The sequence below is a fragment of the Phacochoerus africanus genome, chromosome 2 (genome assembly GCF_016906955.1).
Source record: "Phacochoerus africanus isolate WHEZ1 chromosome 2, ROS_Pafr_v1, whole genome shotgun sequence".
Classification (NCBI taxonomy): Eukaryota; Metazoa; Chordata; class Mammalia; order Artiodactyla; family Suidae; genus Phacochoerus; species Phacochoerus africanus.
In genome coordinates, this window is record NC_062545.1 from 120,989,550 (window position 1) to 121,017,203 (window position 27,654).

The following is a 27,654-nucleotide window of genomic DNA, read 5'->3' on the forward strand; positions in this document are numbered from 1 at the left end:
CTTCCCTGACCATCCTATCAAAAGAGTACAGCTCTTTTTTTCTCTCGACACTGTGTTACTCTTCATAGTCATTATTAATGCTTGACCTGATGATCTATGTTTATTTATTTGCTTTTTGTTTTTCTCCCAATAGCAATGTTAACTTCATGAGGGCAGGGACTCAGTTTGTTTACTGCTATGTTTCCCCATGTGTGAACTGGTGCCTGGCATTTAGTAGCAGTTCAATAAATATTTATCATTAAGTGAATGCTTGCATGCATTTTAATATCTTTGTGGTGTAGCATAAAAATTTTTGCATTATTTTTCTGTGATTTGTTAATTTTATAGCTGTAAGAATTAACCCCTATAGTGTCAGTTTTTATTTCTTTTTTTTTTGCTATTTCTTTGGGCCACTCCCACGGCATATGGAGGTTCCCAGGCTAGGGGTCGAATCAGAGCTGTAGCCACCAGCCTATGCCAGGGCCACAGCAATGCAGGATCCGAGCTGCATCTGCGACCTACACCACAGCTCACGGCAACGCCGGATCGTTAACCCACTGAGCAAGGGCAGGGACCGAACCCGCAACCTCATGGTTCCTAGTCGGATTCGTTAACCACTGCGCCGCGATGGGAACTCCGTCAGTTTTTATTTCTGAATGAGAATATTCCCGCTTCTTTAAGGTCATTGGGAGGATCAAATGAGATTACACACACATAATACAAGATATTTGATAACTGAATATGTGATAAAAGTAATATCTACTATCAGAGTTCATAAGTTTTCATTAATTTCTGCTGAGGTTATTAATTTCAGGGCCTAGCCTCTCTTCTGGAGAGATAGCAACTATATTGACCCTTAAAAATGGTATGATTTAGACAGATGAAAATTTACAGAGATTGAGAGGGGGAGGTTTGGGAGATAGGACATGATGAGCAATTAAGGTGTTCAAGGGATAGCAGATAGGCTTATGTGAATTGGATGGGTTACTTAGGAATAGGGGAAGAATAGGGTTTTGGCTGTCAAGTGAAGGACTTTGAGCTTCATTTATTTGTTAGTTAGGCACTATTAAGTAGTTTGATATGATTAAAGAACTTTTTGGAAGAATAATTTGACAGTACATTTCTATTATGTCACTATAAACCATTTCACTATTATTATACTATAAACTATTAAGTAGTTTGGTATGATTAAAGAACTTTTTGGAAGAATAATTTACAGTACATTTCTATTATTTCACTATATAAACCAATATAGAGATATTATTAAATTATTAAATATCTGACAGTTAAAATCTGTTATTTTTATTTTTATTTTATTTTTTTAACAGCCGCACCTGCAGTACATGGGAATTCCTGGGCTAGGGTCAACTAGGAGCTGCAGCTGCTGGCCTACACCACAGCTACAGCAAACCTACACTGCAACCTATACTACAGCTTGCGGCAGTGCCAGATCCTTAACCCACTGGGTGGGACCAGGGATCGAACCCACATCCTCATGGAGACTATATCACATTCTTAACTCATTAAGCCACAAGGGGAACTTCACTATTTATTTTCAAGTAGGTCTGTGTTAGAACAAAAAAGGGGAGAAAAACCGAATGAAGTTGGAGATTCCTTCTCTCATTCCAGACAATTGCTGGTAAAAAATTAATGAACTCTATAGGATTAGAAGCCCTTGTACCTTCCAATTTCATGTGAGCTCTAAGAGGAGATCCCCACAGTACTGATAAGGTTTTTTAGCTGTGTTAAGGAGAGAATGGACATATATCTTCTCCCCATCCAAACAAATAAACACTTTTCACACCAACGCTTCAAGAAAAAAAATCTTGGTTATAGGAAGGGTTTGTTTAGCAATGGATTGTGGTAGAAAGAACACAGCAGGAAATCTTAAATTACATCATTCATAACTCCCTTCTTAAAAATTGTTTCTCTGGGCTTGTGTGTTCTTAAGTTAGTATATGCGCTCTTCAGAAGTTGGGAAAAGGAATATGCTTATGCCTTTGAGGAGTATATTCAAATCTTGGTAATTATTGTATTGATTAAATGCTGGTCCTGGAGACATATTTCTGTAGTCCAGGGTATAGCAACCCTGGCCTGTGCTTTTTCTTGTAGCTTCTGTTGCAGAGTTCAGGTAGGTGCCAGGGGACTGAATAACTCACAGTGAAAAAAAATCATTGGGTTACATCCTGGTATAGGTTAAATTCCTTTATGAAGAGCTCAGGACATGAAAATGCTCTTGTTTTTCTGAAATTACTCTAAAAGTTATGCTACTGATAGAAATTAGATTTGGAAAGGTCCTCTCTCATTTTTATATTTGGAAAAACATAAGGCCTAGAGAAAATGAGTAACCTAACTACAAAAGTAAAACTTAAATTACCTGCTAGCCAGTTGAGTATTTTCTATATTACAGTACCTCTAGCAAGAGTACAATTCTGACAGCAGAAACAAAGACTAGGTGATTATAATTTAACACTCTTCTTCTAGTAAGGTATACATACATACTTTAAAAAGAAAGTCAAATAATAATAGACTCAAAGTGAAAAAAAAATTCGTCTTTGAAATTAGGATACTAAAAAGAGAAGAAATATAAAGATATTAGAGAGAATGCCTACAATTTGAAAGTCAAGAAATAATGTAAGCTTATTATTAAGAAATATAGGGGAAATCTGGCCTTAGTTTTATCATGTGAAAAACAGGGCTTGTGATAGTACCTAAATAAAGGACTGTCATAATGGTTAAATGAGGTACTCCATGTAAAGTGCTTAGAATAGTATTTGATCCTGAAGAAATAGTCAATAAATGTTACTTCTTATTGTTAATGTATTAACATTTTTTAAACAAGTGAGATAAATACATGTCTTAAGTGCTCAGAAGGAAATATACAAAGGTTAAGGCCAGGCGTCTTAGGGCAGATCAAAGAGCCCTTTGGTTGGGATAGTTAGTTAAGGTGCCTCTGAGAAAGTAAGGTGTGAGGCAAGAACAGGAAGGAGCCAGCTGTGTGAGGAGTGAGGGGAAGAATACTACAGGCCAAGGGAGTAGTATGTGCAAAGGTCTTGAATTTAGAAAGAGCCTGGCATGCTCTTGGAAATGAAAGAAGACTAGGGTACATACCACAGTTTGGGCTTCCTTCACTGGCTCATTTTAGACTGTCTCCTTCGCTAGGGTATTTGTTCTCCAAGGACAAGACAGCATCTGACTTCTTCCCTGCACTATCCCTCACGCCTGTTATGGTGCTTGGCATGGAGCTAGCATTTATTAGATGCTTGAAAAAACATTCAAGTACCTTTTGCATTCTTAATCACTATAAGTGTTTTGATGGTATAGAATGACTCTTTTTTCCCCTTCCCTTCAGACAAGAAAGTGAGGATGTAGTGAGTTGCATATGGTAACTTTGGTATGTGTTTTAAAAAAAGGATGTTTGAAAAACCTGACACATAGTTGTAAAGTATTTCAGATATCATAAAATATCATAATTTTTATATTTTGACTAATAGTGAATTTCATGGAATAAAAAATTTACATTAAAAATTAAAGTAATTTGAGTTAATCATTTTATATATCTATTTTTAACCATGAAGTTCAGATTTTCTTGGGGGATGAGACAGATTAAATGCTACCTGAGATGGTCGTGGTTTATGACTTGTTGTCCCTGTGTCCAGTCTTATTTTACAGTTGTCTCATTTCACTCTATATGTGTCATTGTTTGGACAGAGAATTTTATGTTCACCCTAATTATTAGCCATTTTGCTTTCCTGCTAGTAAACTCAAATTGTGTCTTCCATTAACTTGTATTATATTCCCTATTTAAATAGCTTCAGTATAGCTTGAGGTAGACTGTTTGCCCCAGATGTGTTCTGTAGGATACTGCAACTGATATTTTATAATTTATGTGGACTCTTGTCATAAATCAGATAGATGACATGGAATGCTTGCTTTGCTTTAGTTCTAAACACTTGGACTCTTTCATAAATTCCTAATTTCTAAAATGTTTCTACCAAAATGCACATATTTTAACAAAATTTTCTTTTATTCAAGGTCATCTGAATTCTTATAAACAGCACCTTTTATGGTAAATATTCAATTAGTGATTACATAGTATATGGGTAAAGCGACTTAGCATATTTAGAATTTACTGTTACATACAGTATAACCTTGGACGGTTGGATTCCTTTCCTTTTCTTCTCCTAAAACAAATATTCATTGAACACCTGTCATGTGCCTGGCATATATGTGCTGGAAATACAATGATGAGCAAGAACTAACATGACCTTTGCCCTCTGGAACTTGCAGCAAATGTAGTCTTTCCTGACTTTTTTTCCCGAGTCAACAGACAGCTCAGGACTGGAGGTTACCTTGTGATGTTCTACCCTTTTCTATTTGTGATGTTCTCAAATATTTTGGCTTTGAGTATAGGGTGTGTTTGTATGTGTTGGTTGTGCTAGTTTTTTTTTTTTTTTTTTTTTGAGAATGAGGAATGGAAAATTTTACTCAGGAAGTGCAGGTTTCAACTGAGGCACTCAGTTCCTGAGGCCTTATTGATTTCTCCTCTAAGGCAGTGCAGCTAAAACCTTCCTTGTCTAAAAGGTTGGAAACCATTGAGGTATTCAAAGTACAAGCCCTGGCTTGCTGGGAGGAATAATTGTGTAAACTGAAATTGTGTTGAAAATGGAGAGCTTTGATAGATTCACTGTAGCGTTTGTGTGAGGAAAAAGCAAACTGTCTCCCGCTACACAAAAAGGCAGTCAGTAGTTACAGAATTCATGTATTCTGGTTGTAAATCTCTAGGAACTACTTCATTCTCAAACAAGGTAAAACTTTATATCAGCTGTTAATATGTGCTTCCAAAGTCCGTGTTGGTTGAATGTGATACAGTAGAACCAAACACCTATTTGAGAAAATTAAAGGAGGTGGTGGTAACTGAGAGGCAGTATCACATAGAGCAGTAGGTTAAAATATTTTGTGACTCACAATTACAAAGACAGTTGAACAAAGCGTTCCCTCCTCCCAAACCAAAGTCATCACTCAACCTTGCTTAAGCAGTAATGGTTGATCTTTTCTTTTTCCTGCTTTCAAGAGAAAATGATAGTCTCAATCCCTTAAACTAATTTCATAACACATTTAATCTTGCAGATTGTTTTAGCATTTCGAAGAACTAGAAAGATCTGAGTTCAAGTTCTGGTTTTGTCACCTGCTCCCTGAGCTTCAGTTTCCTCATTGGTTAAAACTGAGATAATAATAGTACTCATTTTATAGGTTTGTTGTAATGATATAATCTACGTAAAATAGTTGTGTGAGGCACAATATAATCATAAAACATATAAGCAGTGGCTATTTTTATTCTCTCCAAAGTTTGTTAGCTTAAGAAATGGGGAGTGGTAAAAATGGAGAATACTATTCAGAAGAAAATTAATTCAGTTTTAGATATATTAGATTGCAGTGTTACAGGTAGCTGCAAGAGTTTAGTCATATCATTTGGAAACAAGACTATATGAAATAGCCTGAAATGAGCAAATTTTTAAAATGCAAGCAGAGTATTAAAGCTTTGAGAACTTAAATGTGTCTTAATTTTCAATATTCCACATAACTGTCTTTCTTTATTAGATTTTCCTCCAAAATTTAAAATGTAGAATCTGTCATTTGTATGACTATTGGCATAATTCGCAGAGGTTATGACATCTATCAGTGATAGCTAGTTGTGAGAAAAAAACAACCCAGGATTTGGGATTAAATCTGGGTTAGGTAATTCAACCAGGTATCTATCAGCTGCCTTAATCTCAGTAATTCTGTTTTTTTTAATCTACAAAATATTCTTGTTTCTCAAAGTTGTGACTGTCAAAGGGAAAACTAAGTGGAAGATACATTATCTCCATGGAAATACTTTTACTAATACATTTTATCGGAATAAAAAAATTTAAAAAAATCAAAAAAAATTTTGATTGGCTCTGGATTTTTTTTTTGGGGGGGGTTCTTTTTGTCTTTGCTAAGGCCGCACCTGTGGCACATGGAGGTTCCCAGGCTAGGGGTGGAATCCGAGCTGTAGCCACCAGCCTACACCACAGCCATAGCAACGTGGGATCCAAACTGTGTCTGTGACCTACACCTCAGTTCATGGCAACACCAGATCTTTAACCCACTGAGTGAGGCCAGGGATTGAACCCACAACCTCATGGTTCCCAGTCGAATTCGTTAGCCACTGAGCCATGACAGGAACTCCTGGTTCTGGATTTTTAAGACTGAATCAAACATACCATTCTTTATGATAGCAGGATATTAACAGCATCTCAGACTATGTCTTTAAATACGGGTGTAAGTGAAGGAGAACCCATATGCATCCTGGAAAATATTTTATGTAATAATGATGATATTACTTTATAAAGCAAGTACTATAGGACATTAAAAATGAATTCTTGGAGTTCCTGTTGTGGCGCAGTGGTTAACGAGTCCGACTAGGAACCATGAGGTTGCGGGTTTGATTCCTGGCCTCGCTCAGAGTGGGTTAAGGATCTGGTGTTGCCGAGAGCAGTGGTGTAGGTCGCAAACGCGGCTCGGATCCCATGTTGTTGTGGCTGTGGTGTAGGCCGGTGGCTACAGCTCTGATTAGACCCCTAGCCTGGGAACCTCCATATGCCACAGGAAGCGGCCCTAGAAAAGACAAAAAGACAAATAATAAATAAAATAAAAAAGAATTCTTATACTTGATCTTGATACTTATTAAATCTAATTGTATAAGATATTATTGGAGTGTCCAGTAGCTTAGATTATAAATAACCCCTGTTCTAGCTCATTTTAAACAATGTAGTATGAATGATGCCAAAAAAAAGGCCAGAACATTTTCTTCTCTCTAACTTCTTAGATTTTGTAAACAAGGCTCTGCTCCTGGAACTAATCTAGGTCATCATAACCCAAAATCTTTTGAAAGATGAAAATCACCATTAAGTCTCTTAGGTACTTTTAAATATTATAATCGTAGGAAGTGTTTTAGCTCTTAAAAACACAGTATGTTTGGATTGTTTAGCCACTTGGCTTATTTGTACCATGTCATAATGAATACAAATCACTGGATAATCATTTCAGCAATAATGATCACTAGAAATTTCCATGCGAGTGGAAATTAATGTAATTTTTATGGCTTAATTTATCCCAGTACTGACCTAACATCATAATTTTTGAATAAAGAGTCTGATTTAATGGGAAAAACAATAAATTTCCCTAATTTCCAAAACTGTTAATAATGTTAAATTTAGTTTTGTTTAGTTATTCTTGCAGATGAGTTAGTGAGCTGTGAAATGTGTTGTTAAAGTGACATTATTTAAGAAACTTAAAAAATATCTTTGTTATAAAAATCTTTCTTTGGGATTCAAGATTTAAATTTTATCCCCATTGTTTATTAATATGAGATGTTACTAATGTATTGCCCTTTATTTGTTGGTATGTTTGTGTATATATCCATTTGTATTCGCCGTTTAGTAACATCTTAAAGACCTGATGTTGACAAAAGAAAAGAGGAAACTTAAATTGTTTGAGAGCCGAGAACTGGGCTAGATGGTTAACTCTAAAGTGTAAGAAATTATTATTCCCACTTTATAGATGAAGTAATAGATCAAATAATTTGATAGCACAGCTTGTTAAATGGAAAGAACTTGAACCCTAGACTGACTGGCTTTTCTCCACTATGTCTTGCTGCTTTAAGGGATCTTTTCAGTAATGAGGTTGAATTTTATGCAAATGTGTTTACACTGTAATCCCCTAGAAGACTGGCCACCAGGAATGAAAATATCCTATTAGTGTAGCACATTGCTGTTTTCAAAATAATTGAATCTTGTCCTTTTTGATCCTTACAGCATATCAGTAGGCAGGCCAAAAAAAAAAAAAAAAGATTCATGACTTAGAAATGAGCAATTTCAAAGAAAGGCTTAAGATCACAAAACTGATTATAGAGAGGTTAGACTGGAACCCAGATCTGTGGTTCCTGATTCAGTGTTCTTTTCTACTTCCTTTACTTTCTCTGGATCAGATCAGGAAGTAATGAAGTTTTACAGATTGAATCTTTTATTGTGTCCTCATGTAGTAATCACATTATAGCTATAGCTTGTATTAAAAGTAGTGTATAAATGATAATTCTGAGGTGCAATGGGGCTGTATTGGTGATTATTAAATGAATAATAATAGAAAATGTTAACTTGAGATTTCTGTATTTAAATTTCATTTTCATGTGATGCCATGTTTATCTTATGGAAATGTAATTATGAAAGGAATTGCTAAGAGCATGCATATTAGATTTAGGAAAACCTACGTCCTGGCTTTGCCCAGTTACTTCTGGTTACTTGGACAAGTTACAAGCTGGTTTCCTCATCTGCGAGAATAGTAACTACCACAGAGTCAGAGGAGATGGGCATTTAAAGAAAAGAGCACCATGCCTGGCCCATGGGCCTAGGTGCATAGTAGCTATGTAATAATTATTTTTGAAGGGCTCTTTTTTTCTTCTAGGAATATTTCTTTTTGTTTAAAAAGTGTCCAAGCTAGCATGGTTATCTCTAAGGTATCTTGAAAGTAGATGGTTCCCAATTATTTCCACTAACAGAGGACACAGATGATCTGAAACAGTTGATATTTCAAATTTTTCCATTTTATATTTGGAATATGTAGCTTTAAAAAAATTTATGGAGGTGTTCCCACTGTGGCACAGTGGGTTAAGGATCTGGCATTGTTACTCTGGCTCGGGATAATGCTGTGGCATGGGTTTAATCCCTGGTCCAGGAATTTCCACGTGCCAAAAAAACAAAAAAATAAAAAACTCTTATGGAAGACCTGCTTTCCTATCTATTTCCTTACATTAGTATAATATAAGTAATTTATATTTCTTGAACTGGTCCATTTGGAGAGCACAGTTATGACCATGTTAGGTTGGGGTGCTAGGGAAAAGAGGTTTTTTCACAGTTGAGGGTTGAGAATTGAGAACCTGAGACTAGCACTTAGTATAGTATTTTATATTGTTCAGATTCTTTTTTTTTTTTTGTCTTTTTGCTATTTCTTGGGCCGCTCCCGCGGCATATGGAGGTTCCCAGGCTAGGGGTCAAATTGGAGCTGTAGCCACCGGCCTATGCCAGAGCCACAGCAACGCAGGATCCGAGCCGCGTCTGCAACCTACACCACAGTTCACAGCAACGCCGGATCATTAACCCACTGAGCAAGGGCAGGGATTGAACCCACAACCTCATGGTTCCTAGTCGGATTCATTAACCACTGCGCCACAACGGGAGCTCCTGTTCAGATTCTTAATTTGTAGACTGTTGAAATCATTTATAGTTTTGGGTACCGAGGTAAACCAGGGAAAAAAGCAAGTATTCTTCAGAATTACATAAAGGGCCATTTTGAAATTTATTAGAAAAGTGGTAGCACAGAGGAATCATTTAGCTAAATAAATCTCTTGGCTTGATTTTACTTTTTAAGGTGGCATGTCTCTTAGAGTTCATTTTATTCACTTATAATTGTATGTTTCTGACTAAATGTAATGTTTTCGATAAGTTCTTTTTGTATATGTTAATCATTTGTTTTAGATTATAGATATAGGCTATCATTAGCCTCTTACTAAAAAGTTTAAGAATTATAACTGAAAGGAAGTATTCTAAAACAGTTTAGAGATTATATTTTTTTTCAAAGATATGGAAGAATTTTGGAGGAGTTCCTGTCGTGGCTCAGTGGTTAATGAATCCGACTAGGAACAATGAGGTTGCCGGTTTGATCCCTGGCCTCGCTCAGTGGGTTAACGATCCGGCGTTGCAGTGAGGTGTGGTGTAGGTTGCAAATGAGACTTGGTTTCTGCGTTGCTGTGGCTGTGGTGTAGGCCGGCAGCTACAGCTCTGATTAGACCCCTAGCCTGGGAACCTCCATATGCCGAGGGAGCGGTCCCAGAAAAGGCAAAAAGACAAAAAAAAAAAAAGATATGGAAGAATTTTGAATTTATTAAAAATGTATTTGCTTTTACTTCAAGTTGTATGACTTGAGTAAATCAACATTTAGAGCTGATTTTCTCATTGAACAATGCAGATAACGATAATTGTTCTATTTACATCCAGTGGTTGTGAAATCAAATAAAATAGAATGTGGAATATTAATCAAGCATGGTGCTAGGTAAGCAGTAATGTAGACAGACATAGTACCTCCTTTTAAAGCACTTTTAGTATAGTGGAGGAGAATGTCACACTAGTCATTTTGTCAACAGCTATTTAACCTTCTATGAGCTTAAATTCTAAGAAAAAAGTAAGGATCCTGAGCCTAGTCTTGGCTCAGGTAAAGCTGCCCTGGAAAAGAGAAATTTAAAGGAGATATCAATTGAAGGGGTGTAGGAAACCACTTCTAGCAAAGGGAGTAATATTGCAAAGTCTCAAAGTTTTGAAGAAACCGAAAAACAAATAAACAAAAACAAGTCTGCTGGCAAAGAGCACCTTTTAGCCTTCACTATAGTCCTGTGAGTTAATAGATAAGAAAACTGAGGCTCAGAGTAGATAATTTGTATAGGGTCTTACTGTTTGTAAGGGGCAGATTCATCTTTTGAACATAGGTTGGTCAGCCTGACTCTAAAATCTTTATTTTCTCTTACTATGTCATTCTTTCTCTCAGCCGCTTTCCCTCAGAGGTTACTGTGCTCCCAAACACATCTCTTGTTATTTCTCAGAGGGTTTAATAGCTCTCCCTTTGGCTAATTGTGGAACCATCGTTCAGATTCTTCCTTTATACCAGGTTAATAAGAAGAGATACTCATACAGGGTGTATCTCTTGGTTATATTCTGTAGAACTCTAGGGATCCTGAAAGCTTTTTCAGGGGTAGGAATTTGGTGGATTACAGGGCTGATAAGAAACTGCAGTGTTGTTTGTAGCCTCTCATTTAAAAATAGCCTCATGGTGCTCATGGGGTGCTTCAGTAGTGCCAACATTTCCATCAGCCTTTGCTCCCTACTCTCAGGACACTCCAGATAAACAGAGATCTGAATTATAAACAGTATGCTTCTGCTATAGCCTCTGCCTACTCCCACAAACCCCTCCTGTATAGAAATCCCAATGCAACCACTAATAATGCATTTTACTGGAAGAATGAAATGGGTTAAAAAGGTTCCATTGCTTTAAAAGTTTGAAAAACACTATCCTAGTATATGATATTCAAGGGAACTCCTTCCTAAATGAGGAATTTTTCTGATCCTTAGTATCTGTTTGTTTATCTCCTCTGCCTGCACTGACACCTCCAAACATCTTTGTAAGTTTGGAGGGATTTTTGGTTTTGCTCTTAAAGCTTCTGGAAATAGTGTAGACTGGTACATCGGAGTCCAGTACTTGAAACCTAGTGGAAAAGAAAACAAAACAAGAAACTCCTATGCCTTCCTATCTCAGAAAATTTTATGATAGAGGAAATAAATTAATTCAGGTTCAATGTCATTATTGTTTTATGTAAGAAGAGACATTTTAATGGAGATAACCTAGTTAAATCTTTTATTGTCAGAGTTTATTAAGCAGTTTTCCTTTTAAAATATTTTTCTAAGCAATCTGTTAAACTCAATTTTTCTTGACCTCTTAAAAGGCACTACATAAACGGGGGGGGGGGGGGCACTATTTTTAGGCCCTGTCTAATACTCACTATCTAACTGGTGGTGCTTTTCTTGGAATTTGTGAAGATTGCTGTAAAGTAACATAGTTCTAGGTAGATGGAGGTTGATGTTTTATTCTAATTGTTGTAAAGTTTTGTATCGTTTGTTTTCAGAGGGTTTCACTTGGTAGAGGCTGATTTACTTGCAGTCAGAAGTAATAAATGATTCCCTCCACCACCCTTCTTTGTCCTCAGTTTTATGTGAAACACTGAGGTAAATGTTTACCCTATGACTTTTTCTTTTAAAAGCACCCAGAGACGTACATTTTAGGGGCTTATGCTGGAGTACTTTGTCATTATCGTTCTATTGATCTTTCCTTTCACGTTGCCTAAACACAGCTGAGTTGGTAAGAGGAGCAAAGACAACAAGACAGTGCTGCCAAGTAGACAGGAAGCTGTAGTGGACCTAGCGAGCAGGGGCGGCAGAGCACACCCTCCGTCCAATCAGCTGTGAGTGCTGTTGCTATGTGCGCTCTTACTCTGCTGCCTTTGTGAAAAACCTTACACAGAGGGAAGCGGAATCAGCACCCACTGCTCAACATTTGTTTTAACCACTGCAGACATCTGGATCCCTCAGTTACTGACTGTATAGCTACTGACAGCCAGGAGGCAACTTCTTTTATACAAGGATTCCAATATGGTTTTCAGTGGAAACAAAGGGCTTCACAGAGAAGGTGTGTAATGAAGTGTTTTTTAACGGCTTTATTTTTAAGCTTCCAATTTTCTGTAGCTGTTTACCAGTTATAGGGTTTGCTTTGCGTGGATTTTTAATAAATAGGTCTGGGAAAATGATCTCACTTTGAAAAACATTGAACTTAGGGAATTTTCTTTAGCTTCATATTGCCCGTTTTCTTTGAACAGCATTGCTTAAAAGATTATTAAAATGCTGATCTGAACAATGAGTAGGGAGAAAAGAAACCAAAATACAATGTGCTTAACCTAATGGGGGAAAATATGATAAAAACGAGGAAACTGGGAAAAGGATGAAGGTTAGACAGAAGTATTAACTGTACTTGTGGACAGGAGGTTTTTTTTTTTTTTTTTTAAAGAAAAATGTGAAGGAGAATGTATTTAATATGTTACATATTTTTATGAAAATGAAATTCATTTTTTCTGATTTGACAGAATTTGACAGAGATTGTCAGAATTTAGCATAGTGAGAATTTTGACATAGTTTTGACATGCTATCTTTCTGTGAGGAATTTCTGAAGATGCTACTGCAGATTGTGTAACCTCTTAATTATTTGATCCGTTGACTAGTTCTTCTCAGTTCAGATAAAGGATAAATAGTATAACCCAACCTCAAAGACAGTGGCGTGTTCTATTAAATATCCATATAGAAAATTGAAAAAATAAAGGATTTTGAAGACAAACTAGAAATGTTTAAGATAGTATTTTTAAAGTAAGCCTCTTAAATGTAATAATTCCAGATCTGGCATAGTTAATACTGCAAATATAGTAAAACCTTATTAAATTAAACCTCACTAATTCAGTATTTGTAATAATTGAACAGAATAATGGTTACAGTTTGTTTTTATAAAATCTAGAAAAAAACAGTTTAACTGATTATAGGAAAGTTTTAAAATATCCTAAACAAGTTTCTACATAATTTCAAATACTATGAAATTATGCTTTACTTTGTTGATTGTTTTAAATTAATTAAAGCAGAACAGAATACTAATCAGTATATTGCCCATCTATGAACAATCTTCTTTTGCTTGTCCATTTTCACCTGGTTATGTAAGTGGCTCCGTTTTAATTCACTAGGTGATTTATGTCTGAATAAAATTAGTATAGTATAAATTCCAAGCCTTATTTCTTATCTCTTCAAATGATATATTTTGGAACAGGATTGGTTTTGATGTTGTTGCTGTTCTCTTCAAGAAGTACTTGTCATTAGGAAAGGTTAGTATTATTTGATAAGTGAGAAGTATTTCTTTTCTTGAAAAAAACTCAAAATATATTTCATGCTTTTGTGCCCATTACTGACCATTTTAAATGATACATATGTATTTATATTACATTAAAGACTTCAAATAGTAAATGCAAATTTACAAAATAAATTGTCTTTAAACATTAGAAAAGTATTTTCTGTGAACCTCTGTGCTGCTGAACTTTAAAAGACTCGGGCATTTCTTAGTTTTTTCACTTTGTTAGCTGTAGCCCCAAACTTGATCTTGATGGGAGTTATAAAAATTACAGCAAAATGAAGAAAGCTATTATATTCTTTGGACTTGGTGGCCTTCATAATATAAAACACTCATTTGCAGAAGAGGAGCTGGGAGGGGGGCAGGGATAGGAGGCAGAGGTATTTTGAGAAGGACCCAAGTTCATCAAACAGATTTGATCACATGGAAGTCAATCCTAGTTATTTCCATTTTGAGTTATTACTCTAATTATTCATTTCACTTTATTTTTTAATTGCAGAACCATGAAAACCAAATTTTTGCTTGGTTTACAAACCCTTTTCTCCTTGGTTTATTTAACAGATTTTTCAAGAGCAGAATGATTTCATTCATATGCTTCAAAAATAAAGGAACACAATATTGGCAAATTTGGATTGTCACACAAGGCTTTACCATTGTGTTGCAGGAGGAATAGTTTTGGTGGAATTCCAGATTTTATTCCTGAGCGCAATACCTAAAGATCGTTCTTGTATGTCTTATACATCTGAAAATTCCTGTTCAATACAGAGCCTCAGGGTAATAACTGAATTTTTAAATCTGGTCAAGGCTAGTGACATTGCTAGCATATTATGACTCTTAGAATTTATCTATAATTTGATAATAGAATTTTAGTTGTCTTATTCTGTGTCACATCTTTAAATTGGCTATACTTTTTGTACTTGTGAGTAGAAAAATACTTCACTTCTCAAAAATAATTTTTTTGTCTTAGCAACTTGATAAAGAATAGCAAATAGAAGTTCTAATATTTTTCAATGCACTGATTGCTGTAACTGATTCTATTTTAAATAAATGTTTTGTTTATTTTGAAATTACCAGGCAATAAACTGTAAATAGTATCTCATTTACAGTTCTTTTAAAAAAATCTGTAATTTAAAATTTCAGGCTGGGAAAGGATAACAATCTGAGTATTTCTTTTTCTTTATGTCCTTTGAGAAATCTTTTTTTTTTAATCATTCCTATGGCAAGTATTATCCCAAACGTTTGATTCGTACATGTATGCTCTAAGTGCTATATGACACAATGTTTCTTTGACTCTTCTTTGGAGAAATTGCACTACTTGTTCATATTCTGAATCCAAAAAAAAAGATTTGATTATTATTGGCAGCTGGGCAGAGGAGTTTAGTCTTGACAACTTTTTATCAGGCATTTTCATGTAGCCACGGTGTTGTTGCATAATCTATACTGCTTTTGCAAGGTACAGTAAATCTTTTTTTTTTTAATCTTCAGATGTCCTTGTATCTAAAATCAAAGACCCCTGTTTTAAAAAGCATAGTTATTTGCAGTATTGCTTGACTCTGATTATATAATTTTTTTGTGGTGAGTCTGAGTTATAAGTAGTAGCATGATGGCTGTTACTTGAGAAACTAGAAATATTGCTTTGTTCTTTCTTCGTTGGTCTCAATTTTACTCATTCAGAGGTTTCTGAACATCAAAGGATTTGAATTATAAGGTTTATATGATAAGCACAGGGCATTAAAATTATAAATTACAGGAAGAAGTCAAGATATGGTAGAAAAAATAATCGGGCCCTAGTGGGCATACATAGTTGGGTCTCAGATTTTGCTGTAAGGTTCTTGTCATCCAGAGTGTGAAAGGGAAACTGCCAGTTATTTATAATCCCTGTTATTTATATAACATTTTATTGCTAAATATTGGCCATTCTCTTTTAAATTATCATACATTTTTAAATTCTGAGAATTTTTTAGTATTATTTAAGTATAGTTTTTTAGACTTTTCCTCTAAGTTTTACATTTACAGATATCTCAGTTCTTTAAGATACTTCATGACAAAGAAAGTCATGAAACTGGGGATTTGGGCTGAAGAAAGGGCAGAGCTGATAGGGAAGTACATGACTAAACCTGTGAAGAAAGATAATAGTCAATAATGGTAAGGAAATAATGAGAATATGGAAAGATGAAGAAGAAGAGGTAGAAAAAAGTGGTTCTGTTTGAGGTAGTGTTATTTTGGTGTATGTGTGTGTACACACACATCATGTGTGCATACAAGTGCCCACAAGTGCTGGTTTGACTGGCTAGAGTTGCTAAATCCTCAGAGATTTGTTTACTGGGAAGTAACTTGTTTCTGACTTTTGAATTCCTCAGTTAGGATTGGGCTAAGGGTGACCTTATATTTACACTCATTAATGACAAGGCACAATACAACTTTCTGGGAGCCAGAAATTAAATATTATCACATACATGATGATTGTAACTTTTGAAATATAAGAACTTAGAGAATAAAAATCTAGTGGTATAGGGCTAAATTTTGAAAACTCAAACTTCTAAGTGAAAATGTTTAGAAAATGTTCTTCTGTCATCTTAATAAGTATACAAAATTTCAGGTTCTTTTCAGCTTACCACAGTATTTATTGCTTTGGGCAGTGATAATTTTATGCTGTGTTGGGGGAGACTTAATCTTTGTTTCCATCGTGGTTTTCATTTTTTCATCAAGATTTTGTGATTCTCACATAAACATATTTAGTCTTGCAATTTGCTGAAGATAAAGCTTAGCTTATTGAGAATTAGAGAACAAACAAATTAAAGACAATCTCTTGCAATTATACTCCATTTTTTCACTGTCAGTGCATTCAGTGATACTGCCCAAGTGGCTTTTGCGTTAGGTCCATCGACGTCTTTACATCTGATAAAAGAGTAGTTATGAGAACCTTTTTAAAAATAAGTATCTTGGTTTTACCTGATTGCATTTCATTGGTGTATTTGTTTTGGGTAGTGCGTACTTACCTTAAATCACTTTTCTGAAAAATATCCACACAGAAAAAGAACAAAAAGATTGTTCTGTATCACTGTTTCTCATTTGGGGATACTGACCCTTTTGAGAATCTGCTGAAAAATATCAGCCCTCTTGTTAGGAAAAAAAAAATGCATCTGTGTATATATATATAATTTTGTGAAAAATATCCAGAAGTTCATAAATTCTCTAAAGAAATCTTGTTAAATATAACTTGGTTTTAGTCTGAAAATAAAAGCATTAATTCTAGAGAACTGAGGCTTAAAAAATACCATATAAGGACTTCAGGATATGTATGCAAGCAAAATGTTAAGTAGTGAGCATGGGGCATTATTTTATAGCTTCTGAGGAGAGGGAAAATGTTCTAACTTGTGCTTCATATGTTAGTACTCTTGCGAATGGATTCATCCTGGGGAATACCCGTATCCCTGTGCTGACTTCTATATTCTGGATGGGTTTCTGATACAGAACCTAGTACAAGAGGACCAGGCCTGGAATGCAGTATCTAGGTCCTGGACCTACGTACTCTCTAAATTGTAAACTGAGATTAGAGGAGACCTAGAAGATACCTTCTTTGGTCTTACACTTTGACCTGGACTCTCTTCCAGAAATCAGTCTGCACTAGAGATGACAGGTCTACTGCAGTGGAAGTTAACTGGTTCCATCTTGTGCAAGAGAAGTGAGCTGAACTGATCTTACTGTAGATGTTCAGAGTATCTCAACTCGTAGTTAAAAACAACTCTCTATCCATTTTCTACTTCTGCTGGAGTTTTAGGGTTCACACATACAAGACACACTCAGTGGAAAATATGAATATTGAGAATACTTAGAAGTAGGAGTCATGCATGTGGTAGAGGGGAGGAGGTTGAAAGGACAGAGTGTATTTTTTGGGACGAGCCTATGTTGTTACCATATTCCCATGAGGTTAAAATGTAAGAAAGACTAAATTAGGTTAAGCTTGAGGATAATTTTGGAAAGTTATGTGCCAGTTATCTGGTATTAGTAAAGCTGGAATGAAACAAAACAGCTCCAGAGTAGTGGATTGCTGCTTTTTTATCACAGAGTCATCTTTTGAGTGTATAAATTAAATCTAGAACTTGTGGTTTTGAAAGATGGGCTTTGTTTCCTTTTGTGACAGTGTCTTCTCAATTTTTTGTCCCATGGTTCTTTCTGCGTGTGGTATGGAGTAATAACACCCATATAATCAGAAATATTCCCACAAAGTACAGTGGAAAGGACAGTGTTTTCTACTTGAGGATTTTCAGGCCCTGAAACAGTGGTGAATTAGGCTTAATGGTTTACACAGTGCACAGACAAGTTAAATAAGGTTAGTTCAGATAAGAAGGAAATCAATAAAATCTGTAGAGCTCTAACTTTGTGCCCATGCATCTATGGTGCGTGGCTAAAAGCACAATTCTGGCAGTTTCAACCTTAAGGAGGCAGAACAAAAGGACACCAGTAAATTTCCTCAATAACATTGTCTAGTTCTAGTTTTTTCATTTTAAATATCAAGTTTTCCAGAAGCTCTCTAACATCTAATATTGAGTTCCCACCTAAGCATTCCCACAGCACCGTAATCTACCCCTGTTATCAAATATCACCCTGAATTAGACTTAGGTGAATGTACTCAATAATACTGTCCTCCCCTTGAAGGCAGAACCAGCTCATTCTCTCATGCCTTCTGGAGAACTGGATTTCACTTAAATTTTTTATAAAATTCAAGCTACTTTTTCCATTCGTACTTTCCAGCCCAGCAGTTACTGGATTGGTATGATGAATTCTCTGTTATCCCTAAAAGACTTATATGACCTAGAAATTCCATTAACCAATATGGAAATTAGAACTCACAAAATGCTGTCTTTTTAATTTATTATTATTATTATTATTATTTTTTTGCCTTTTCTTGAGCCGCTCCCGCCGCATATGGAGGTTCCCAGGCTAGGGGTCGAGTCGGAGCTGTAGTCGCTGGCCTACGCCAGAGCCACAGCAACGCGGGATCCGAGCCGTGTCTGCAACCTACACCACAGCTCATGGCAACGCCGGATCCTTAACCCACTGAGCAAGACCAGAGATTGAACCCACAACCTCATGGTTCCTAGTCAGATTTGTTAACCACTGTGCCACGACGGGAACTCCAAGTGCTTTCTTTTAAAAAAAATAAATAAATAAAAGTAAATATTTGCCCTGGGCTAGAGATTTGCTGATTACCTAATGCAATTTCATTATTTTTTAATATGGCTTTTATTTTTTCCATTATAGTTGATTTACAGTGTTCTGTCAATTCCTATTGTACAGAAAAGTGACCCAGTCATATAATCTTGTTATTTTAAAAACAAGTATTTCCTTGTCCCATTTAAGAGAATTATATTTGATAAGGGCATCTAAAAAAAAAATTACAAAGGAGTTCCCTTCGTGGCTCAGTGGTTAATGAATCGGACTAGGAACAATGAGGTTGCGGGTTTGATCCCTGGCTTCGCTCAGTGGGTTAAGGATCCAGCATTGCCGTGAGCTGTGGTGTAGGTCGAAGATGTGGCTCGGATCCCATGTTGCTGTGGCTATGGCGTAGGCCAGTGGCTACAGCTCCGACTGGACCCCTAGCCTGGGAACCTCCATATGCTGCAGGAGTGGCCCTAGAAAAGGCAAAAAGACAAACACACACACACACACACACACACACACACAACCTCACAAAACCCGTATTTCAGTGCAAAATGCCAAGTCCAAGAGAAGAATAAAATAATTATCTGGAAAGAGTCACAGTAAGCCTTTATCATTTTAACCAGAAATAAGCTGAAATAGGAAGAAAACAAACTATGATAGAACATTAACTATTCATTATCTCCACAAGCATTTGAGAGCTTGTCCATGCCAAGTGCTATGATGGGCTACTGTAGGAAAGTTGGTCCCTGTTCTCATGGAGATTAGAGAAGAGAGGCAAATAGTGGCTTATTTTTATTTGTCCTATGTTTCAGGAAGGAAAAAAGCATAAGGTACAATGAGCTCTTCTCCTAAAAAGAATAAAACATCATGGAGAGTGTAGTAGAAGCAGATGAACTGGGGTAAGACCTAATGACGAATTGTGTTTAAGCTGAGATAGAGATTATCACATTATTTCAGACTCTGTTCTTTTAATCTGTAGAACTTTGATCAAGTGGTAACATCACATTTTTTAACTTCTTAAAGAGATTGTTAGAAAATGCAATTTTAAAAAACCCCATGCAGAAGAGCAACAATTAATTTTGAATGAATTTAATAGAAAGCTCTTGGTGAAGAAAATTTTAAAACTTTTCCAAAGAATATTTGTGAAGGCTTATATAAATGGTGAGAGTTGAACCTTTAAAATGCAGTTTTTAAAAAGTTGAAGTGAGTTTTGAGTCACTAACTATAATTTGGGGGACTCATTGATAAATTAGTGAGGTATCAAGACTGAAAAAGCAGTAAGAATGTTAGGAGAGTTGGAGTGCTCTCCTAATACACAAAGGATGAATCACCTTACCACAGAGTTTTTCCATGGCGTGGCTTTAAGGATATTGGCATAGTTGGAGAGGATTAAAGCAACTGAGATGTCCCTGTGAGGTTTGCCAGGAGGGGGAGTGCTGGAAAGGAAACCTAGTAATTTAGTGGAATGCAGAGAGGGCTGGGGTATCTTGAGGTGGCTCTAGGACAGAATAAGTACATCAGGTGGACCAGACCATTGGATACATAAAGGACAGTAATGAGAGAAGAGGTTAAAAAGAGATAGGTAGGGTGCTTTTTCACCTCATCTCTCCTTACTCCCTTTTATGCATCCAATGCTCTGGTCAAAGTGGGAATGGTGAGGGGTCAGATAAGGGACGTTGTTTATAGAAGCAGTCAGACTTTACCACTGATGGCTTATTGGAGACGGGAGAAAGGGAGGAGGCATAGATAATTCTAAGATTTCAAGTCACAAAGCAAAAACAGCTGTAGTTGGGACAAATTTTGTACTCTGACTAGCACTCCCATGATTATTTTTAGTTTGTGGTAGACTAGAAGTACCAAGATCAGTCTGTGCTTGTGGGCAACGTGGTACTGACAATAAATGGGATGGTAGTATTTTATAACTCCAAAAATTGGCACATGTAGAATCAGATATTATTTAAATTGGAAGGAGCCATCTAGTTTCACCTTCCCTCATTTTACAAGTGAGTTTACTGAGGATCACAGAGTTTAATTGACTTTTCCCAAAGTCTTGGAGCTAGTCATGACAAAGTTGAAATTAGGATCCAGACCTTTTGGCTTCTAGTATAACATTTTTCATACTTTTTGCAAGTTACTATAATTTTTTTTCATTTGTTTTCTGTTTTATTGAGAGAGCTTTCAATTTCAAGGTCTATTACAAATATAAATGTTGGCATTAAGATTTGTTTTAGTTTTCCAAATTTAGGTAAAAGAGTTAAATATGAAATTAAAGTAGATTGGCAAGTTTATTTTCTAATCAGATGATTTTGGAATAATATAACAAATAATTGCTTGATCATAATAGCTATGCTCAATTGATGATTGTTCTAATTGTGTATATATTGGCTGAACTAAAACCAGTTTAATCTGGTTTCAAGGAAATATTCTATATTTGGCTGATTGACATTGATGATAATGACCACAGAGTCAGCCAATAAAACATTAATTAAAGCATTACATTAGCATTAAATCCCACTGCTTGATCATTATCTTTATCAAAGGATACTGTCTTTGGGAGAGTTACACATTTTAAAGGGGAACTAGAGCAGTATGAAACTGTCTTTGAGGAAAAAAATTAGAAAAAAAGTACTGCTTCTGTTCCTACCAAACTTATGTATATGGCAAGGTGATGTCTTTACAATAGCCATTTACAATTTAACTGTAATTTCCATCCTAAATAATTGATCCCCCCACATTTGTGCAAAGATTAGTGAATGAATCTGCTTGAACAAGTAAATGGTTACAAGGGTAGCATTGTCTGCCTACTTTAACTGGTTGGATCACTGAAGGAACCAGTGGGTATTCTTTCCTGGTTATTACATCATCTCATTTTCTTTTTGGCAAGCTATCATTCTCATTGACTTCTGGTCCATTGCCCCCTTTTTTAGAATTGGCAGTTTTCCACTTTTGTGGAACATAGTCTCTACCCTCCCCATCATTGTTCCTTCAAATGATAGATAAGCTTCTCAGGCTGATTGAAGTGGGATCAGTGGGAAGAGGGGGGAAAACCCGCAGAGAATGTAGCTGGGCTATTCACACAGGGCCTGAAGTCAAATAGTTTTCAGGGTAGTAGTTGTGGTTCCCTAAGATTGTTCCTTAGACTTGTGAGAGTCTAACTTCAATTTTTCATTTGTCTGTGGCAAAGACGGCAGCCTTTCTTAAGAGAGACTCCTTTTCTGTGATTATGACTGTCAATTTTTTGCTTTTAAATGCTTTTTCTTTTATGAAATGATGTTAAAATTAAAAGATAGGTAGTACTTTCTTTTCTCCTTTTTTTCCATGCTTTCTTTAAGAAGGGAAATATTTAACACTATAGAGGTCTTGTTTTAGCAAACTTTTGCAAGCTTATTTTAATTTTTTATATTGTCATTGATGCAGATCAGACCTTTATATAAGTTTATACATTATAAATAAAAAGTAAAAAGTCATAAATATAAGATTGTATATGTTGCTGTTTAGCTTAATGGATTTATCTTTTTTTTTTTTTTTGGTCTTTTTGCCATTTCTAGGGCCACTCCCACCGAATATGGAGGTTCCTAGGCTAGGGGTCAAATCAGAGCTGCAGCCGCCAGCCTATACCACAGCCACAGCAACTTGGGATCCCGAGCTGTGTCTGCGACCTACACCACTGTTCACCGCAATGCCGGATCCTTAACCCACTGAGCAAGGCCAGGGATCAAACCCGAAACCTCATGGTTCCTAGTAGGATTCGTTAACCACTGAGCCACGACGGGAACTCCTATTTTTCTTAATAATACAATTATTTTGGAGTTCTCTGGTGGCCTAGCAGTTAAAGGCTTCAGTGTTGCCACTGCTGTGTCTTGGGTTTGATCCCTGGCCCAGGAACTTCTGCATGCCAGAGGCATGGCCAAATAATAATAATAATAACAATAACAATAGTAACAATAATAATAATAATACAGTTATTTTAAAGGCTATGGGGATATTCCATCATGTTGACATAATATCACTCAAACCATTTTCCATAGATAATTTTTTTTCTTTTTTGGCTGCACTGCGGCATATGGAGTTTCCAGCCAGGGATCAGATTCGAGGCCCATTGCAACCTAAGCCACAGTTCTGTCAACACCGGATTCTTAACCCACTTTGCCCAGCTGGGGATCGAACCTGTGTCCTAGCACTCGTAATATGCCACTGATCTCATTGCGCCACAGCAGGAACTCCTCCATAGATAATTTTTTAAAATTCTTTTTAAGTTTACTTTTTTTTTTGCTTTTTAGGGCTGCACTCATAGCATATGGAGGCTCCCAGGCTAGGGGTCCAATTGGAGCTACAGCTGCTGGCCTGTGCCACAGCCATAGCAATGCCAGATCTGAGCTGCATCTGCCACCTACACCATAGCTCACGGCAGCACCTGATCCTTAGCCCACAGAGTGAGTCCAGGGATTGAACCTGTATCCTCATGGAGACTAATCAGGTTCATGAGCTGCTGAGTCATAACAGGAAGGCTATTTTTAACTAAAAATAAATAACAGGTGAAAAAATGAGATGTTCTTCAACAGTTATTACCCAGAGGTTTTTTTTGTTTATTTTTAAAAATTTCTTCAGCATTCATGGGGCATCGTAAATTAAGTAAAAGGTGACATTTCCTTGAGGGATTTATTTTACATGCTTATAAAATTGAAATGACTTTATAAACCTTCTCAACCTGATAATGAATATCAGTGAAAAATCTACACCTAATATACTTAGTGGTGAAATATTGAACACTTTCTTGCAAGATTAGAAAGAAGGTGCTCACTCTAGACACTTGTATACCACATTGTATACCTAGCCATTGCAATAAGGTAAGAAAAAGAAATAAAAGCAAAAATATTGGAACAAAAGAAATGAAAGCTCTTTACAGTGATATGATTATTTAGAAAATCCTGATATGTAGCTATAGGAATGAATGAACTAGCCTCTAGTCTTCAAGGAACTCAAAGGTATATTAGCTTTAATAGCAATAGTATCAGAAGAAATACATGCCTGAGAGAGTAAGGGAGGTTTCACCTCTGCCTCTGCTGAGTGAATTTTATAAACTGGTTCTGAAAAAGTAAGAGTTTGGGAGTTCCCTGGGTAGCCTAGTGGTTAAAGACTCAAGAGTTGTCACTGCTGTGGTTCAGGTTAATGTTGTGGCTCTGGTTTGATCCCCAGCCCAGAAACTTCTGCATGCTGTGGGTGCAGCCAAAAATTAAAAAATTTAAAAAATTAAAAATTAAGGGTTTGGACTTTAAATTGTAAGAAATAGGAACTAGTATGGAGCTTTAAGCCATCTTAGTCACATCCATATTTTAGGTAGAATTCTAACAAAGGAGAAGTGTGGGAAACTATATACAGGGAGACCAGTCACAGAGCTATTGTAATTATCCATGCAAGAGATGATGGCCTTGGTAGTATAGGTAGGGGCCATAGACTGAGGAAGAAAGTGGCCAGAACTATTTAGGAGGTGTAGTTTATGGGATTCAGGTGCCATATTTTTGGCTTGGGCAGTTGAGGATGGATAATGTTAGACTACATAGGGAACTCAAGAGAAAGAGCAAATTTAGAGTTGGAGGTGCATAGGTAGTATGGATGATTAGGATATAATGTTGGACTTATTGAATTCTACATGTATTTATCATTTTTTTCTTTCCCCTTATTCCTCATTCTTTTCACTCTTATTTTTCTTCTCTTGCCCCCACTTTGACTTCATTAAATGCCATGCCATAAACAGAAGAGTTTTTTTTTCCTTTCTTTCCTCACTTCTGATCATCACAACATTATGTAAGATGGTTGGATAGTTATCATTGTTATATAGAGTCACAGTACTAATCACCATTTCTCCTTCTGAGTTGAAGTTGTACATATTTGCACATGATTGATAGTAGAGTGAGAAATAAAGTGTCACTTTATTAAACCAGGCATGCACCCTATTGTTCTTCAAGTGCAAGGATTCTAGAAACCCCTTTATGCCTGGCATTTTCACTCCCTCTTTTATTAATTGAAAACGTCTAGGCTCTAGGCACAGGCTCCAGCATGCCTTATCTAGAAATCTGGAGCTAAGCACAGGACCACTTCCTCTTGAGTTTCAGGAAATAACAGGAAATATGGAACCAGATTCCTGGCTTTTAGCCTTGGTGTATTAGCCAAATTGGGCTGCCATAACAAAATACCGTGGACTAGGTGGCTTAATCAACAGAATTCATTTTCTCACAGTGAGGCTGGGAAGTATTACAGTCAAGGTGCGAGCTGATTTGGTTTCTGGTAAGGCTTCACTTCTTGGCTTGTGCTTATATGGTTTTCTTTGGTGCATGTGCAGGGGTGGTGGTAGGGGGACAGGAAGAGAGGGAGAGAGTTGTCTTTTCTGTAAGGTCACCAATCCTGTTGGTTTAGAACCCCACTTTGATGACCTCATTTAACCTTAATTGCCTTCTAAAAGCCATCTCTCTTAATGCAGTCATATTGGAGCTTAGGGCTTCAACTTATGAGGCTGGCAGATACAAATCAGTCTCTAAACTTGGAAACCTCAATTCAGAGTAAAGAGGTGGTCCAATGACTATTAAAATCAAGCCGGTTAGGGAAGTCCCATTGTGACTCAGTGGTAACAAACCCAACTAGTATCCATGAGGATGAAGGTTTGATCCCTGGCCTTGCTCAGTGGGTTAAGGATCTGGCATTGCCATGAGCTGTGGTATAGGTTACAGATGCAGCTCAGATCCCATGTTACTATGGCTGTGCTATAGGCCATCAGCTGCAGCTCTGATTTGACCCCTAGCCTGGGAACTTCCATACACTGCAGATAAGGCCCTAAAAAAGCAAAATACAAAAAAAAAAAAAATCACAGTAGTTCCTTACTTTCCAAATATTTAGAGATTTTGAAGATATTTTTATTTTATTGACTTATAATTTAATTCTATCATGGTTGGAGAATATACTCTAAAATTTTTAAGACCTGTTTTGTGGCCCAGAATAGGGTCTATCTTAAGTATACAAAAAAGTCTTTATGTATACCTAGTAAAGATGTGTATTCTGCTTTTGTTGAGTGGCATGTTCTATAAATGCCACTTAGGTCAAATTGATGGTACTGTTCAAGTTTTTTACATTCTTACTGATTTTCTGTTACTTGTTCTAATTGATTATTGTAAAAGGGGATGTTGAAATCTCCAAAAATAATTGTGGATGTATCTGTTTCTCCTTATAGTTCTATCAGTTTTTACTTTATAATATTTGAAGTGGTTTTCTTAGGTGCATAAACATTTAGGGCTATTATACTGTCTTGATGGATTGGCCTCATTATCACTGTGAAATGGCCACCATTATCACTTGCAAGATCTTTTGCTCTGGAATCTATTTCATCTGATTGCTGTATCCACTCCAGCTTTCTCTTGGCTAGCGTTAGCACTAATTTTTAGCTTATTTGTGTCTTTATGTTAAAAATGGGCTTCTTATAGGTAGTATACAATTGTGTCTTGCTTTTTATACCAGTCTTAAAATCTCTGCTTTTTAATTACACCATTCACGTTTTAGGTTTTTGTTGATATGGATGGGATTAAGTCTTTCATCTTACTGTTTGCTTTCTATTTGTCCCATCTGGTATTTGTTCTATTATCCTTTTTCTGTATTCTTTTGGATTGAGGGTTTTTTAATAATTCCATTTTATCTCCTTTGTTAACTTATTATTTTGTCTTTTTAGGGCCGCACCTGTGGCACATGCAAGTTCCCAGGCTAGGAGTCAAATTAGAGCTGTAACTGATGGCCTACATCACAGCCATAGCAACACGGAATCTGAGCCACGTCTGCAACCTACACCACAGCTCATGGATTGAACCCGCATCCTTATGGATACTAGTTGGGTTCATTACTGCTGAGCCATGATGGGAACTCCAGTTAACTTGTTAATTATAATCAGGTTTGTGGGGGCTTTTTGTTTGTTTTTTTCACTAGTTTCTTTAAAATATGCAGTTATGATCCTTAACTTGTCAAAGTTTACCTTCAGATACTTCAAGTTTTCCTTTTAATAATCAATTCTATTTAAAAGCGATTTATGGAGTTCCTGTCATGGCGTATCTGAAAAGAATCCAACCAAAGGAACCATGAGGTTGCAGGTTTGATCCCTGGCTTCGCTCAGTGGGTTAAAGATCTGGCGTTGCCATGAGCTGTGGTTAGGCTGCAGATGCAGCTCAGGATCTGGTGTTGCTGTGGCTGTGGTGTAGGCCGGCAGCTGTAGCTCAGATTAGACTCCTAGCCTGGGAACCTTCACATGCTGTGGGTGCGGCCCTAAAAAGACAAAAAGACCAAAAAAAAAAAAGGTTATTTAAAAATGAAGAATAATGATGTGCAGCAGAAATTGGCATAACATTGTAAGTCAACTATAATTTAAAAAATTAAAACAAAGAATAAATTATTTTTCATTTACCTATATATGTATGGTCTCTAGTTCTCTTTCTGCAGATCCAGATTTCCAAATGGTATCATTTTCTTTCTGACAGATGGATTTCCTTTAATATTTTTGGTAGGTCTATTGATGATAAACTTTTTTTCAGCTTTTCTGTGTTTAGAAAATCATTCTGCCTTAGTTTTTTCCCAAGAATTCCAGGTTAACAATTTTTTTCTTTCACTTCTCTCTTTCTCCTGAGCTCTTTCTGTGTGCTGCTCTCTCCTGTCTGGTACTTGGCCCTGTGACTCTAGCTACCTAACCTCCCTTTCCCTTAGTTCTTTTGTCCTAGATTCAGAGACTTCTGAGCTCTGTCTGGCTTCTCCTTTCCCTTGCTTCAGCCTGGAAAATTACTCCAGGCATTAAGGTTGTGCAGTTGTAGCTCTCACCTGTTTATTTCCCTCCCAGAGATCTCTGTGTTGCACAATCTGTTGTCAGTGTCAGGAAAAAGTTGTTGTGGTGGTTTAGATGTGTGGGTAAATCAAGTC

At 36.4% G+C, this 27,654-nt stretch overlaps 1 protein-coding gene across 7 annotated transcripts in view; it reads left to right on the top strand.

The window, feature by feature from the left end:
- ATOSA (atos homolog A) overlaps positions 1–27,654 on the top strand; it is a 103,514-nt gene that overhangs the window by 19,046 nt on the left and 56,814 nt on the right. For 2 of the 7 annotated variants that reach the window (XR_007133086.1, XR_007133087.1), the window contains exon 1: positions 11,867–12,291. The exons of 2 other annotated variants lie outside the window; for them this stretch is intronic. Coding sequence is in view for 2 of the 5 variants with exons in the window: in XM_047766314.1 (XP_047622270.1) it covers positions 12,255–12,291 (37 nt within the window). In the remaining 3 variants the exon portion in view is untranslated. Of the gene's footprint in view, positions 1–11,752; positions 12,292–27,654 lie in introns of those variants that run through there. 3 more of the 7 variants (XM_047766314.1, XR_007133088.1, XM_047766313.1) reach the window with 3 other exon arrangements.